The sequence below is a fragment of the Corvus moneduloides genome, chromosome 5 (genome assembly GCF_009650955.1).
Source record: "Corvus moneduloides isolate bCorMon1 chromosome 5, bCorMon1.pri, whole genome shotgun sequence".
In the NCBI taxonomy this organism is placed as follows: domain Eukaryota; kingdom Metazoa; phylum Chordata; class Aves; order Passeriformes; family Corvidae; genus Corvus; species Corvus moneduloides.
In genome coordinates, this window is record NC_045480.1 from 36,154,512 (window position 1) to 36,171,586 (window position 17,075).

Here is a 17,075-nt window from a genome sequence, read left to right on the forward strand (position 1 = left end):
GCATGGGTTAACACAAGGGTACTGAGGCTATTTTCGTTCTTTCTGCTCTCTTATCAGCTGATCTAAAATACCATTTCTTGTTTATCTGCCCTATTTGTTTTATGCAAGTGTTTAAGGCTTGACTTACCCTGACTTTTGCTGTCCTGTCACAAGGTAACTGGATACTGAAGGTTAATGGTTTACTATGGGGAACCAGGGAATGAAAGGAGGGGGAGGAGTAAACTTTACATATCACTTTATGTGTAAGGAGTCTATAGATAGCTGAAATAGGAGGCAATAGATGAACACAGGTGACAGAATTATTGTCCTGTACTAAGATACTAAGGACAAAGATATAATTGCAAGGCTTTCCGTAGAGAAGTACTTAGGAGGTATTTAAGTTCTGAACACTGACTTTTTCAGCAATGAGGAGCAAACTCAGTTAGAAGTGTTTAGGACTCCTATTGCCTGTGCCATATTTTCCTATATTTTTTTCATAATCCAAGTGTGTAAAAGGGAGCTTTGAATAATTGCAAGAGTCTTAAGAGAAATTTTTTTTAAAGAGTGATCATAATTCCATTTAATGTTGATGATATCATAAGTTTTAGAGTGAAACAAACATTAAGGAAGTCAAACTTGAAATTCATGATAATACGATATAAAATAAAAAACTGGAGATGTTAAAATAGTCAAGGAAAGGAGTAGACGGGAGTGAGTTTATATGTTGTGCATAAAGGAATTTACCATGTAAAATATAGCTATATGTTATAGAAATCAGAGTTATTCTTAAAATACCTTTGATGGTTTCTGGTATTGACAGTTTTAGAACTAAGCAGTATTCAAGAGTTTAAGCACCAGTTTCCTTCTCTTCCAAGTAACCATTTGAATGCAATGACACTGTATGGTTGCGTTTATTCATCGGTTTTAATATGCAGAGCATCTTTTGCCCCCATGTTTTTCACTGTTTGGGCTAAGATTTCCTGACCTAAAGAAACTTTTATTAATGGTGATTGTAGCTCGTTAGGTCAGTAGTTTCCAAAAGAACTTGGACAGTCTCTCTCAGCTGAAAAGAAATTTCACAACAGTTCATCAGCATTAGTACTAGCCACTCTATTATATGGTTGAAGATTAGGCTCTCTTGCTACTCTCACAAAGAAATAGCCATAATTCGTCTAGTTTTGAAATTCTCAGAATCGAAGTAAAATATGGAAACTAAAATTTTCTGAAGAATCCATCTTAACAGGGTCTAGCTACTTAGAGCCTCTTTGTGATTGCCACACTGGGAATATCTGTTTATTGATGGACGTCCTGAAGTGCTGAGACTTCTGTTGCACTTAAGGCTTCTGACTGTTGCAGTTCACTTGAATAACAAGTATATCTTTTATCAAGTCTGAAGGATGCTTCTTTCCTTCCTATTTCATCCATGGAGGTATCCAAACCTGACTTGACTCTGCAGGCACCCTTGCAGAGCAAAGGAAGAGAAAGTCATACTGCAATGCAGTCTGTAATTAAATAGATTGGAAAATGGACTGAAACTGATGCAAAAGATGGAATATATCATAATATTGGATAGAAGAGTGAAAGGACAGTCAGAGTGGGAAAAGGCCTTCAGCCTATTGGCTTGAGGGGCCCCAACTCCAAAATCTTGTGGATGTGACAAAAATCACACACTGGGCCCAGTTTTGCTGCACAATTGCTTACTGCTTATAAGGCTTGGGATTAGGCTCTGTGCTGCATTCTCTCTCAGGCAGGCTGGGAAAATACTGAGAATTCTCAGCACAGTTTGGGAAAAATTGCTTGTAGTATGGATTGAGGCTGAGACTGTGTTTGAGGAGCAAAATTATTCCAGACATAAATCCTCCAGAGTCTGAGCTCAGCTCAGAATGTCCATATGCCTTTTCTGTCACCTTTTAGTTGGGAAGGGGGCTGAAAAACCCTTGCTTTGTTTTAGTGACTTGTCCAAGGAAATAATAACAGTCAAAGAATATTACCAGTTGCTCCTTCTACTCAAGTCAAACCTGGTGTGGATGTAATAGATTACTGAATTTGGAAGTTTATGTGATTTTACACCTTGGAATTCTATCTAGGGCACACAGACTTTGCAAGCTAATTTTGGTTAGAAAAATATCCAGACAGTTGTTGAGGCTTCAAGAAGATGGAAAAAACAACCTGTGCATGAGCAATGGCTGTGGAGCTGTGGCTGTGCTTCATGTGACACGAGAAGGGGCCTGACACACTCCTTCCCACGCGTGCGAGGCCCAGTGCAGAGCCAGCAGTGACCGCTGCTGCTCCTACCATTGTCATTGCCATCATCTTCACGTAGCAGAATGTGGCTTCTGTTGGGAAGCAAGGCAAGCTGTGTTTGGAAATCGCTGTTGTGTTATTCTAGGCTTTTTTATAGAGTTCAGTGGCTCATATTTCTGTGTGAGAAGTATGCTAAAGTGCAATGCCAAATACTCAAAATGTTATCTGTGCCACACTGATTTGAGCATCCAGTGCATTATACCCCGGTATTTAACAGCACAGTCACATGCTGTGCTCTTCCACAAAGCCCCAGCCTCCTTAGCTGTGCAAGATGAATGATGTTCTGAGAATGCATGAAGTTTGTACCCAGGAAAAACATACCCTATGTTTTTCTGTTTGATGCAAAGGTTAGAAGGCATGCAGTGAATGGTAGGGAAAAAGGGTTAATTTTTTAATGTCCCTAAAAGTAAATTCCATTCTTGTCTTTGCTTTGGCACCTATGTGTTTTAAGATCAATCATCTAATATAAAAGTTTCTTGGCTGATCATAGTTATTATTATCTAAGGCTGAAATTTCAAAAGCTCAGAGCTCTCATAACCATAACTAAACTGTGCTTTTAGTGTACACTCTAATGTTTAAGTAGTCAGAAAAAAAAGATCAGCTGTTAGAATGATTTTATAATTCAAGTATCAAAACTCTGTTTTTTAGTTCCTTAGTTATAAAATAGTATGAATGGATGATGTTCTGATATAGGTTCAGCAGGGGAGCTGAAGTATTCTTTTGTTATTGGGACAATACCATGAAAAAGGCAGTAGAAAATTAACAATGTTACAGTGAATTTATAGTTTGGATGACATCTTAAAGAGATCCTGCTAGACATGGAGATAGAAAAAATTTAGGATACTAACTCATTCACTGAATGCAACACTGGAATGGCAAAACTAATGTCTAGTCACGTAGTGCAGGTGCATTAGAGACAACTGTGTGGGAAATTAGGTTTGTTTTGTTTGATTTTTAGGAGTAGAAAATTGTTGGCATTTACATTTGGAATGAAGTCCCCAAATTGTGAAAGGCTACATTATGATAAACATTGGAAAGTATATTGGTTTGAACCAATCAAGTTTTCATTGTTCGTATGCATATATATATATGTTTATGCATACAAACAATATATATATATATTTAGTTATATGCTTATATAGTTAGAGAATTTTTAGATTGTTTGAAATATTGAAATGAAATATGTGAATGCCACTTGAACTACACCTTGTCTTTCAGACATATTTTAGTAATTTCTAGCCTAAATTCTGATTCTCTTGAAGTTCTTCAGTGTTGACTGTTGAAACTTCACTTATTAAAAAAAAGTGGCTTCTGTTTTTCTGGTCATATCTAATCATGGTAGTTAAGCATCACAGATGTATTTCTAAATGTTTAAATCCTTCATTGAAGATTTTTTTCAATATTTTTTATCATGAAATATCAATTAAGTAGTTGACATGCTTCTTTATCCTACAAGGGATTTAGACAAATGAGTAATTTTATAGTGCCACAGTAAAAATATGTTAGAACCTAATTAGATATACAAAATATCAGACACTTTCAACAATGGGAGTGAAGTGATTCTGTTGATCTTGGGACTTTGATGTTGCAGAGTTTTTCTCTTTTGTTATTGATCCTGTCTGTTGCTTCAGTTGCCAGGAGCTGAAGCACTCATAGTGCATCTTAAGAAATAAAACGTAACAGTCCTGGTCTTAATACATAGCATTTGTTGGTTTTGCAGAAATAAATATTAGCTACAATGCTTTCCAAATACTCTGTGTTTCTCATCTCCCAGTAATGAGCTGTGTCAGGCTTCTATTTTCAGTTCTTCTTTGATGATAGTGCTTCTTCTGAGGACTGGGACTCAATCTGTCTAGCCGTAGAGCAGTAATTTTTTAAAGTGCTGAGCTCTGGTATGAATACTCTCCCAATGAAGTCAGTGAGAAGAATTTCATTTATTACAGTCCTTCTGTTGAAAATCTAACTTTTAATGTACTTTTTATACTGAGTTGGGGGTTGTTGTTTTGTTGGTTTTTTTGATTTTTTTTGGAGACTTCACAAATTTTTAAAAATAAATATGAAAGGAATGACATGACTGGAGGTAAAGACTGTTGTGAAAATATTTTTACTTAGCATTTTGCTACTACGATTATAATTGCAGGAATGACTTATAGATAATTGCAGGTAGAAGCAAAGGAGTGAGGTCTGTAGGGAAATGTGAGGAAAAGAACATTAATGACTTAGAAATGAATCAAAGTCAGAATTGCACTTCCCTATTTTTGGACATTTTCACTGCTGAGAATAGCTACCAATGCCCCAATTCAACAACCAAAGAATATTTTAGAACATAATTGAAGGAATAGTGAACTACTAAAAGAAAAACACAGTTCAGGGTATAGATCAAACAACATTTGAAATATATTCAGAATATCTTTGCTTTTCTTTTCTAGATGTGTTATGAGGAAGTAGTAAAATAATATAGGGATATTTGGCAGTGCTCTCCTTAAAATCTATGTACTGATACTTATTTTTGAGGATAAAAAACTGTATCTCTTTGCATGAGGTTAAAAAAGGAGGAGCTTATCCTGCAGTTTATTCATGTCAAAGTTCTCTTGATTTTACTGTGAGTTTCTCTTGTGTTGAAATTCCAGTTAATCTGTCTTGGAAAGCCAGTGCACAGATGCTGGCCCTTTGAGAAGCTGTTATGTTAAAGAAAGAAATGTGAAAAACTGACAAAAAGGGCAGCAGTCCTTTACCATAAGAAACTGACCACTTGTACACACTCATATATTCAAAGCCGTGTTACTGAAGGCTGAGAGTTCGTATTACAGGGAGCTGCTGATCTCCTTCCAAACACAGCTGAAGTGTATTAAGAACAGGTCCAACTAGCAAGAGCAGAGGTTTTTTATTATTATTTAATTTTTTTTTATTTTCCAGATTGAAAGAAATGAGTAGGATTTATAATTGCAGTTGGCTGGAAGTGCCATGGGGAGATGGAGATTTAGGTACTGTATAATAATTCATAATTTTTTTTTTAACTTCACCTGTTAATGCAGTGAATCTATTGATTCTTTCTTGATAATGCTTACAAAGCAATGATGCTTTGTAATAGTTTGCCCTTCTGGTAAACTGTACATCAGAGAACTTGGAACTCATGTGGCTTCTATATATAGTTAGAAATACTTCGTATTCAGCATCATTCAGCATCAGTAGGGAATTAATGCATTATCAATTTTGGAATAGACCGTGTTTGCTAATACTGCTGCTACAGACACAATGAGTGAAAAAGTGTCCTTGTTTATATTTTTGTTAATGTCTTCTAAGTGAGAGACATTGTAATTTGTAGATTAGCGGAAGGCAGTAATCTAGGCAAAGAATTTAAGAACATCTTTGATGTGTATTTATGATACATATTTATGTTGAGCATATTCTTGTCCCTGTGGTATTTAACAATGAATTACTATGTATATCAAGAAATCAGTTGGAATGTGAATTTTCTTTTTCCAAACTTGGTCAGCACAAAATAGTTCTGCAACATTTTGCTTTTAGATTTGTCAGTAGTAGAGATGATGCAGGTATTTTGCATTTAATAGATTTACCAGGAACAGCTGGCTGCTGAATGTCTTTGCCTGAAGATAGGGATATAAGGTGCGTCTAGGTGCAAACCAGAGCTTACAACAGGATCTGGCATCATTTGAGTATCAAATGCCACTGGAGTAATTAATAGACATTCTTCTGATCAATCCAAGATGGAAGGAGGTGAAGGAAATAAAGGTGAAAAATTGTTGCTTTCAGATCCTACCTGCATCTTTATTTTGTTTATACATGGCTACAAAAATGTCTGAAGTGTAAGTGTATTTAATGGGCATAAAAGCTTCATAACTCTTACAATTTTATATGTTTTTCCATATAATCAGTTAAGTGTCTTTTTTTTTCTTTCCATTGAGTAGGATAAACTGTCAAGAGAGAGATGTTCTCATCTATAGAGACAGGGTGACAAAATACCAAAAGCAACCTCTAAATACAGATTTAAATTTGAGGAATTTTTTGCAGCAGCTAGAAGGAGAACTTAATGGATCTTGTTAATTTGAATTAGAACAACTTGAGTGCTCATTCAGATACTACTGCAGAAGAAGTAAAATGATGATTACACACACCCAAATTACAGTAGAATAAATCTATCTGAGCTTATTGGGATGACAAATACTGATGATTTGTCAAAATTGGGTCACTTGAAGGTTTCTGAGCTCAAGTTGGTTTTTTTAATGTAAAATAACCCTTAAAATCCCAATCAGTTTGTGTGTGGGGTGGTTTTGGTTGTGGGTGTGGGCTTCGTGGGGTTTTTTTGGGTTGGTTTGGTTTGGTTTTAGGTTTTTTTGTTATTGTTTTTGGTTTTGTTGTTGTTGTTGTTTTGTTTGGGTTTTTTTGTTGTTTTAGGTTGTTGCTGGTGGTGGTATTGTTTTGGTTTGTTTGGGGTTTTTTTGTTTGGTTTGATTTGGGTTTTTTTTGCTTTTTTTTTTTTTTTTTTTTTTTATTCTGACTATCAGTAAGAATTTCAAAACATTACATTAAATAAACCTGAAGTAAAAAGTACAGGGAATAATGTGTATGTACAGGCACACACAGATGACCAGAGCTTAGTGCAAATAATTCTGACAGAGTATTGGAAGCTGGGTCTTCCCAATAGCACATCTACTGCCACAGATGAAAGAGTACGAGGAGCTCCACACATACAGGATACCCTGACATAATAAAAATCTCACTGCTTTTTTAACATCAGGCTTATAAAGCCTTTCTCTCATATTTTTAAACTTCTGTGATCAGCTTTATGTAGTCTTATGATAATTAAACTAATCATCTCTGCTTTTGTTTTGCCAAGTTTTTGATCTCAGTAATATTCAGTAATGCTGAGTCACAAAGTGCACTGTGTTCTCCAAGATGCAGTCATATGTCTGTGTAAGTGTTAGTCTCGTTCAGTAACACCAGTAGGAAAATGGAGGTTTTATCTACATTTTCCTATTGTGCACTATTTCATATGTTTTTAACTATGCCCTGATTTCTTTTCAGGTTGAGTAGCCTTAATCTTTTCATCATTCTTGATGTGATATGAGGGGGCTGTTTATAGTAAACAAAAGTGTACTTTCTGAAACAGAAAGTTCTGGCCAGAAGGAGTCCAATAGGAAGCAGAAACAGGGTCTATTTCTGGGGTGCAGTTATCTTAGTGCTTAGGCTGATGATTGCCAGTGATTGAGCAACAACCTTCTCATTTCAGATTCATCGCGTTGTCAGTAAATGCAGTGGCTGGCTCTGTAGGCAGTGCCTGTCCATAACAAAGTCAAACCTGCACTCATGGAAGAGTCATCTGCCAATGTTAGCAACTCATCATTCCAGGCTAATTCTCTCTACGTTTCTTCAGGAATTTGGGCAGCTTGATATAACTCACACAAATGATTGTATTAGTATTTTACAGTTCCAGTGATTTTGTTCTTAGAGGAATAAATACTGATAATTCATAATACATTTTGAAGTTGTTTCTTCCTTGCACAGCCTCTCAAAACTGGATTTTCAAAATTCATCCAATAAATCAATATCAGCTCTGCCTGCAGCCTTGGCTGGCTAGAAGGGACCTGTCAGTGTCCAGTCTTCTAGTGGAAAGGGCAGGTCCTTCAGCAAGAGCTTCAGGATGTCTCTGGAAGCTGGGTTGCAAGTTATGGGGTGGGGATGTGTGTGAAGGCAGGGTTGTTGTTGGGTTACTACTTTCTTTCACTTTTCTCTTTTGGGGGTGATAAGTAAATGAAAATAAACACCAAACCTTTACAGTAAACATAGCTAATTATTTTTAAGCCTAATAGTTTATGGAATGAAAACTTAAACTTTATATCTTATTTCTACTATAGTAATTTTTTTACTGTGATTCTCACTGTATTTCTCTCCTTGCACTTATGTAGTAGCTTCAAATTAATCTCACCATACATAAAGATTTCCACACTGATTTTCATATACACCAGCTTCTTTGTGACTTCTTCAGTCAGCTTTGCATCTGGTTTAAGTTCAAATAATGCCTATATTCCAACTATGAAGTTTAATTACTTGTATTAAAAATGAGCAATGCAAAAATAGAAGTGGAATATGGTAATTAATGAATTTATTAAATCAGATTACTGATATAAATATCTTAGTATTTTGTTCTGTGGAACACATAATCATTTATTAGAGATGTTTACAGTTCATTATAGAGGACTTTTTTATTATTTAGAAACTGATCATTTGAAGTACAGTCTCTAAAGAGGAAAAATTAATTTCATAGGACAATTGACTTCATTCTGTGCATCATATTTTCTGCTTTGCTCTGTGCATTCTAAAGCCTTTCTAATTCATATGGTTTATTCAATAACTGTTGTTATTATATAGGTTCTTGGGCAGATCGCTCACCTCTGCATGAAGCGGCCAGTCAAGGACGTCTTCTTTCTCTAAAGACTTTATTGTCACAGGTGAAGGCTCTGTTCTTACAATTGCTTTCATTTTTGTTTAATTTCTCAGCATAGATTATTAACACAGATTTAGTATGCTTTGTTTTGCTTTTTTCACTTGAATTTTTCAGAGCAATACATATTTAGGAATTTTTCATATTATAATATATAAGCTAGTATTTAAAATATTTTCTCTGTATGTTCCTCCCCCCCCCCCCAAAAAAAAAAGAACAACAAACAACCCAACAATCAAAGTTGTGAAGTTGTGTCTAAATTTATGTCAGTCTTCCGGTCTTGCAAGGTATAGATCAATATAGTTTCACTGCTTTAAGCCTTTGGGTAAATAAAGCTAGTCAGGAAGATACTAGTTAACAGGAAGAATCACTGAAAGATTCTGGGTTCTGCATAGTTGTCATTTAAAAAAAAAAATTGTTAATAGCAAAGGGAGATACTGTAAATGCTAAATTTTAATATTGCAGTATTGATCCATTAGCTATTTCGATATTGAAAAATTATACTACAGAATACAATTGATGAGAGCCAGTAAATAAAATTGTTCATTCTTAAGAATCAAACTACATCTACTGGAAAAAATTTCAAGGGCTTGGTGATTTTATCAATCCAATAAGTGGTTTCTTTGCTAAAATTCATAGCTTTGGATATTTCAGTCCTTAAGTTAGAGGATGATAAAATAACAGGAGAATTTAGACTCAGGTCATCATGGGGTTTTAAACATCACCAAGAGTGGAGATGCACCATCCTCTCCCTCATCTGTTTCAGGGTTTCACTGTCCCCCAGTTAAATTTTTTTCCATATAGCTGCTTGGAATTAGCCATGTTCTGACTTGGGTCTGTTGCCTTTTGCCCTGTCACTGTGCATCGAAAGAGTCTGTTCCCATCTTCTTTATACCCTTTATATTTTATGCCTATTTCTGATTTAAAAAGAAAAAAAAAGAAGAGCTGAGAACTTTTATTCTGTTACGCACTGATTCATGAAAGATTCTTTCTATGCTCACTGAGGATTTACTTATTGCAAGTTGAGTTTTAAGCCTATTTAGAGCACTGTAAAGTATTAATTTGAACAGTAGTGTGAGGAAACGACTTTTAATAGGTTTTGTATGATCTTTAAATGCCATTCACATCTATTCTAGGGGTACAATGTAGACACACTAACAATTGACCAAGTAACTCCACTTCACGAAGCCTGCCTGGGAGATCATGTAGGATGTGCAAGAATCCTCCTTGAAGCAGGAGCAAATGTAAGGCTTTGGTTTTGTTTTCTTTTACATGAAGTCCAATGCTAACCTTGGCTTAACTGAGAAGGATATATTCCTTGATTTTAATGTAATTGGTCTCTACTTACCCAATTGGCTGCGTTCATCTCATGTAATTACAGCTGCCATCTGAATGCTGGCAAATGAAAGTGATGGGCAGTCACAGAGACAGTAATGAGTCGGGGTGAATCTGTTAGCAGTATTCATTATGATATTTCTCTTCTAAAATATGAAACCCATTCCTCCGCTTGACTGGGTTCCTCTGGCTTTGAGTGGCTTTCAGGAGACTGTTCTTTTAATCTTCAAAATGTCTGCTGTCACACTGTACCTGTGTGCTCTTAAAATTCTTTGGTCTAAGTATAAAAAAGCACTAAAGCACTGTCTCTTTTCTGTACTCCTGACATAGACTGTCTTACCTTTTATCCCAAAACAAAAATGGGACATTATGGATCACTTTCACTGCAATGTCTGTTGACATCAGAATTCAAGTCCATAGCTTCCCAGATCTCTGATCTTTGTAATGGAAATATTTATTGTTCTTAAAATTCAGGTTTGAGAAGCATGTAGAAAATGTCTGTGTTACTACAGAGAAAGAGAAAAGATACATAGATGTTTCCAAAACCAATTTCTCCCTACTTTAGGTAGCACAAGGATTCTAAGGATACAAAACTACAGGAAAAAATTTCATTTTCCCACCTGATTTATTTTTAGTATTTTTAATTGTTTTGGTAGGTTTGGGGGTGCATGAAAGAAGATAGGCCAGAGTCCTGGAAGGAGCCCTCTCCTCATACCTGTGCTCCTTTCTTTAGTATTATTAGCCCTCACAAAGTTGCCTACTTTGTCTCCTTACTCTCTCACACTGGAAATACTCAGTTGAAGAGTGAGGTGATGAGGTTGGTATTAAAACAGTAGGCTTATGCTATTAGCTTTGTCTCCATCCTGTGAAATATCACTTCAACCTGGAGACTAAAACTATCAAAGAAAATGGCAAATAATGCTCACATTTAATATGGAGTTTGCATTCTTGCCAGAGCTGTGGAGAGAAGATCCCTTTATCCCCTTACTATGTGAAGTGTAGATTTTCTGTATCAGTGAAACAAGCTCAGTGCAATGGCTTTTGAAAATTATTTACTGCCCAGACATCAATATATGCTCTTTAGTATTCCAGGTGTATTTATCCAACATAGTTTAACTAGAAAAACAGTAAACTAATTTCAACTGAGCAGCATGGTAAGAGGAAGACAGTAGCACAGGGACTGGCCAGTTGTTATTTGACCTAGTACTTTTCTTCTTGTATTTTATGCAATTTCTAACTATTTCCTGTTTAGAAATCTACCTTTCTTTCAATTCTGTTCATAAATAGATTTTATATATCCTAGGTAAATGCTACAACAATTGATGGAGTGACACCTTTATTTAATGCCTGTTCGAGGGGCAGTGCAGCATGTGCTGAGCTCCTGTTACAGTATGGTGCCAAAGCTCAGTGGGAGTCCTGTCTGCCATCACCAACACATGAAGCAGCCAGCAGAGGTAAGAAACTACTTCCTGAATAAACGTGGAGCAGTTGAGCAATGTCTCAGTAACAGGGTTAAGCAATGTGTGTGGTTTTGTCCATGAGACAGCATACTGAAGTCGAGCAAACTGTCATGCTTTGTACTGACAGGTCACAGTGAATGTCTGGAGGTACTGCTATCCTGGGGTATAGATGTTGACCAAGATCTTCCTCATTTAGGAACACCTCTGTATGTAGCTTGTGTTTCACAGCAGATCCATTGTATTCGAAAACTTCTTTATGCAGGTATGTCATGATTTAAATAAATATATTGCTGGTCTGTAAAATAAACATATTGTACTCACCTTTGAAGTCAGCTGTGCTCAGTCAACTGAACTGGAACCCTTGCTTGCAGGGCTCTACTTCAAACTTTATGCTGATTCATGTTTTCTTATAATAACTTAGTATATCTTATTTTTTGGTGCTCTAGTAAGCATATGAGGAAAAAAGGAAGCAAGACTAGTAAGAATGTGTGTTCAAAATTTTCAGCACATACTGCAGCTTTATTGATACTAATTTTCTGTAGGAAGAACAGGGGTAAAAAACTAGTTTTGAGAAATTTTACATAATAATCATTGAGATTTCAATTGAACTATTTTAGCAATGTAGTCCCAATTGCTTTCATTTTTCAGCAAGTTCTGATTGATCTTTTCATGAGACATAGAGGCTGAGTTGCAGAGGGAAGAGGTGAGGTAAAAGGCATCTGATCCTAAATTTCAGATTATTTATTTAATCAATGGGTAAGAGATATTGAAGGCTCGCTCTGTTTCAGCACAAGTCCAGGGACACAACTGGCATAGCTCAAAGACAATTTGCTGTGTTTCAGGCATCTACATACAGGCTTTTGCATCCTGCAGAACAGGGAGTTAAAATCTATATATGAATAATTCAGCCTTGCTATCATTGCACCAGAATAGTTTTTCTACTTGATTGCATGTTATATTTAGAACTTAAACAAGCAGTTAAAGTGTTTCTCATTGAGTCCATCTCCTTGGATGATTAATTATCCTATGTCGTGATTTTTTGTGTTTAAGAACAGCAAAAGTATAATTAGCATATTTTGGGATTCAAATGCTACCATACAGAAAAAACAGTAACAGAAAGGCATACATTGGTTGCTGCCCTGAAGTAGAAATGGCTATGTAAATTGAGAATATAAGTAACTACTTATGTAAATCTAAATTTTTTCATATTTTATCAGTTTGTGAGAATGTATTAGAAGTTGAAAAGCAGATAGACAATGAAATAAGCAAGACAATGGTACTGCAGAAGCATGCTCAAATTGTTAATATTAAGAACAGTGAATTATTCAGATTTCAGATCTAATTTCTAGATTTGTGACATTATTAAATTATTTTACTCAAATGAGCATTTAAAATGCAAAACGTGTTGATTCAGGGAGTAAAGTTGATACAGAAGGCAACTGTATCACCTGTGTTTTGGTCCCACAAAAGGTCAGTAAGAAGTCTGAAGAAGGCTAGGTTTTAGGTGAACCAACAGCTTGCCTGTAAGGGAAATTCTTCCATACTAGCTAGTTTAGTTTAACTCTCATATGGATTTATTTTTCTTGAATATGAATGAATTGTTACAAATTAATTTAGTCCATTTAAATTTAAAATACGTTAACAATTCCCTATTAATGTAAAAGTGTAACAATTAGAACCCATGGATTGGGAGAATTAATGGTTTGGGGTTTTTGTTTCCTGTTAGCTTTCTTGACTGTGTATCTCACCTTAATTAAAATTAAAATTAATTTATAGGTTAATAAATAAAGGTTGGATGGGATGGGAGTTTATTGCAAACCCTTTGCTAGTTCTGACATTCAAAAAATTATAAAGCATCCAAGATTTCTTCTTGAGTTGATGTACTCACAAAAATATGTGTACAAAACTTCAGTCTAGTGATTTTTTTTTTTTAAGACCTAAATAAGGAAAGTATGTTTTTTATGTAGTGAAAATTTTCTTAAATGTGTACAAAAAGTGCTTTTTAATGATTAGGCAACAATGATGCTCATGTTACCTGGTTGGTACCTGATACATTTTTATCTGGTTGTATTTAGGTAAAAAAACCTAGGATTAAAAAAAAAAAAACCAAAAACATACAAAACACTGATGTGATTAACTATAGTTCTATGCAATTAAATTAAGAAAGTGGCTAAATGCACTGTGGCATTCCAGGCCAGTGGTGGTTTTTGTTTGTTTTGTAGCCTCATCTTTCTTACTCAATGGCAAATTTAATTAATCTCTTCTTACATCTCTTTATGTGCATCTACCCACCAGGTGCCAATGTGCAGAAAGGAAAGCATTTGCAAACTCCACTCCACGCTGCTGCCCAGCATTCTAGTACAGAGATTGTAAACTTACTCCTTGAATTTGGGGCAGACATAAATGCCAAAAATTCAGATTTCGAGAGGCCTGTTGATTTAGCTGCCCCAAGCAGTTTAGTGGAGAGACTACTGCTGTTTCATGAAGGTAAATTTAAACGTTTATATTTGAAACCGCAACTTGTATTATTAAAAAAACCAAACCCACATATTATTAACAGCCCAAACAACCCATGATATAAAAGGTGCTTTATGAAATGAATACATGAGCATTCAGGTAATTTCCTTTCTAACTATAAACATACTCAGCAATGTTTAGCCTCAGGCCAGAGCCCATTGATCAAGCAGCATCAGAATTTGTACAAGCTGAAAAAGTATCGTCATATGTTTATTGGGTGTTTACAGAAGTAGATATTAAAGCTACATTTTTATTGGTTTTTACAGACCTTGTTAAAAAGAAACAGAGTATTTAAGTTTCAGGTTAAAATATATTTCATTTTCGTCAGCTGTCATAATATTTTTAAATATATATTTTATGTGCATATAAAGCAAATTATTTTGATTGTGGGCAAAAAGTGTAAGAAGTTTAATTTTCCAAATTTTCTTTACAAAATTATGAAAACCTGAGAAATAGGAGACTAAAGAGTCTAGAGTCCCTCAAACCTCTTAAAGGTCTATCTTCTTTGGAGAGAGAGAATATTCCAAAGGGAAGTGGATTTGTTCAGACTGACCTATGTATAATGTAAAAATAAGCCACAAGAGAAAGAAACTATTTTAATAACCATGGGTATCTCTTTAGAGGTGAACTGACAAGTAACACTGATTCATGTTTTCCTCCAAAAAACCACTCTGTAGTCTGAGTGCTATTAACAAAACCCCTCTAAAAACTGTATGTTTTCACAAATTTACCAAGACTAGTAATGTTTTTAAAAGTTAGAGCAAAGAAAAAAATTACATGGCATGAACCAGATATAGGTTTATTGTCCAGAGAAAATAGCAATGTTCATTTTGAAGGAGTGGGGGCAGAGTGATGAAGACATTATTATTAACTAGTAAGACCACTAAATATGGTCCAGGATCTCGGGGTATTTTGCCTGCTTATTCTTGTTGCAGTGATGCATTGGTAGTGCAGCTGGTAGTGCTGTAGCAGGTATGTAACCTGTACTGTGAATAAAATCCAAAACAACAAGTCTGCAGTTTTTAAAGTTATTGACATCAGATATTTCCTGAGAGCTGTTTTTTCATTTAAAAAAACTGACCTTGTCTTGCTTTCTTTAGTATTTCCCTAACTATTTTTAAGGTTTAAACAGCCCCAGTCTTTATCTTTGAGGGGAGAAAGGCAATGAAGGAAAGGGAATGAAGAAAAAGGCCAAATTTGCAAAATGTGAATTTTTTTTTTGTTTTCTTTAGAAATCCCATTATTGTGCAAGACTGTTGTAAAATAAATTGCTGGCTTTTATAGTTGTACAATTAAACTCCTTTCTTTATTGTTTGCAGCCACACCATCCTCTCTTTGTCAGCTCTGCCGACTATGTATCCGAAATTACATAGGAAGAGCTAGACTGCATCTTGTTCCACAACTCCAGTTGCCAACAATACTTAAGAATTTCTTACAGTACAGATAACATAGTAATTAATCGTTAGAAACTTAAATATAGCGAGTACTTTTTCTTCTCTCTGTTCATTGTACATTTTATCTAAAGAACTGCTGGGCAGAAAAAAAAAAAGCCTTTTGCGTATTGCTTAAAAAAATTGTATCTTTGACACCTGGTGTTGGTAATGTAATAGTAATTGGGAGCCATTCAGCAACTAGTGCCAAGGTGCTAATCCAGCTGAATTGAATAAGTGTGCTGATACTCTGGGACATGACTGTATAACTTTATCTTAACCTTTAATAGCTTTAGTGCTGTTAACTTTAATTGTGTTTATGTTTTTAAAATCTGTTTGACACACCTGAACCACAAAGAGTTTCTTCATTATTAGTATTTAAGTTTTTCCACTTGGAGTCAGTATTTTATGTTTTTAAATTTCTGTTGTTCATGTACCTAAAAATACTTAGTGATGGGTGCACTATATACATTGATAAGAATAAAACAATTAGACGTCAATTCTTTTTTTCTTTTATATAGACAACTCATTAATCACAGTGAGAAACTTTCTTTAGTCTTCCTCATTGCCTGTGCTGTGAATTGTAATTAAACTGATATGAATATAACCTCAATTTTTTATAGAAATCTGTTTATTGGTACAATTAGTAACTTATTTCTCAAAAATCTTAATGCAGAGATTCTTTTGATCTCCTCTTGTAAAACAGAATTATATGGGCACTTCCCTTCTCTTTTCGTAACAGTTCTGTATCATAAGCGTTTAATGAGCATATTAAATAATTATTTTAATGTATAGTATCTGGGAGGTTTCTGAAGGTATATTGTGGAGATGCGGATACTGAATCTTCAAGCTCAAGTTTAGGAGGTGAATACAAGGTTTTCAAAAAAGTCAGTTTTCTTTATCAGGATGGGTACAGCTCACGAAAGGACATTACTTCTCTTACTACCTGTTTTGTCAACATTTACCCAGCTCCAAAAATCCTATTGAAAAATCTCAGAATACTCTAGCAAGCATTTCTGTGAAAAGGTTGAAATTATGTTGCTCAACTCTAGCCAGAGACAGAATGGTGACAGCCCCAAGAGATAGTAGAAAACCCTAAGGCTTTGCTCATGCCCTTGAATTTTGATGATTGTGATCTGAACAGATGAAAATGCAGTGCTCCTCCTTTCCTTCTTCTCATTCTCATCTGTTCCTTTGAGAACAGAGTATTTTCTCAGTGACTGATACTCAATTTCTGCAAACCAAAGCATGGGACACCTGAAAACTTGCCATTTGCCCTTGGTGATTCACTCTCTTCCATTCCTTTTCAGTGACTCCTTTCAGTATTTATGTTCCTACTGGAAAGATGCTAAGTGAGGAACTAACTATAGAGGAAGCTTTCACAAAGAGGAATACTTACTCAGTTGCTAAATTATATGCACCTAATAAAAAATGCAGCTGTCTTGACACCATGTTAAATAACCTTAATTTGTTTCTGTTCCCTGCAAGAACTCTAGTTAGGGGTCTTTTCTGGAGTCCTTGTAAAGGAAATTCAAATGCAAATATGAGGAGAGGCTTAGGAGTCCATCATATCCTGAGTCTGTACTG

General features: G+C 35.2%; 1 protein-coding gene across 5 annotated transcripts in view; it reads left to right on the top strand.

Moving 5' to 3' along the window:
- Window positions 1–16,285, top strand: part of ASB5 (ankyrin repeat and SOCS box containing 5) — a 40,509-nt gene extending 24,224 nt beyond the window's left edge. For 3 of the 5 annotated variants that reach the window (XM_032110365.1, XM_032110363.1, XM_032110366.1), the window contains 7 exons: window positions 5,200–5,267; window positions 8,674–8,753; window positions 9,883–9,990; window positions 11,385–11,535; window positions 11,669–11,803; window positions 13,837–14,028; window positions 15,378–16,285. In XM_032110365.1, coding sequence (XP_031966256.1) covers window positions 5,210–5,267; window positions 8,674–8,753; window positions 9,883–9,990; window positions 11,385–11,535; window positions 11,669–11,803; window positions 13,837–14,028; window positions 15,378–15,505 — 852 coding nt within the window. In that variant the 5' untranslated portion in view covers window positions 5,200–5,209 and the 3' untranslated portion in view covers window positions 15,506–16,285. The remainder of the gene's footprint in view (window positions 1–5,199; window positions 5,268–8,673; window positions 8,754–9,882; window positions 9,991–11,384; window positions 11,536–11,668; window positions 11,804–13,836; window positions 14,029–15,377) is intronic. The other 2 variants (XM_032110362.1, XM_032110364.1) reach the window with 1 other exon arrangement.
- Window positions 16,286–17,075: the final 790 nt, after the last annotated feature.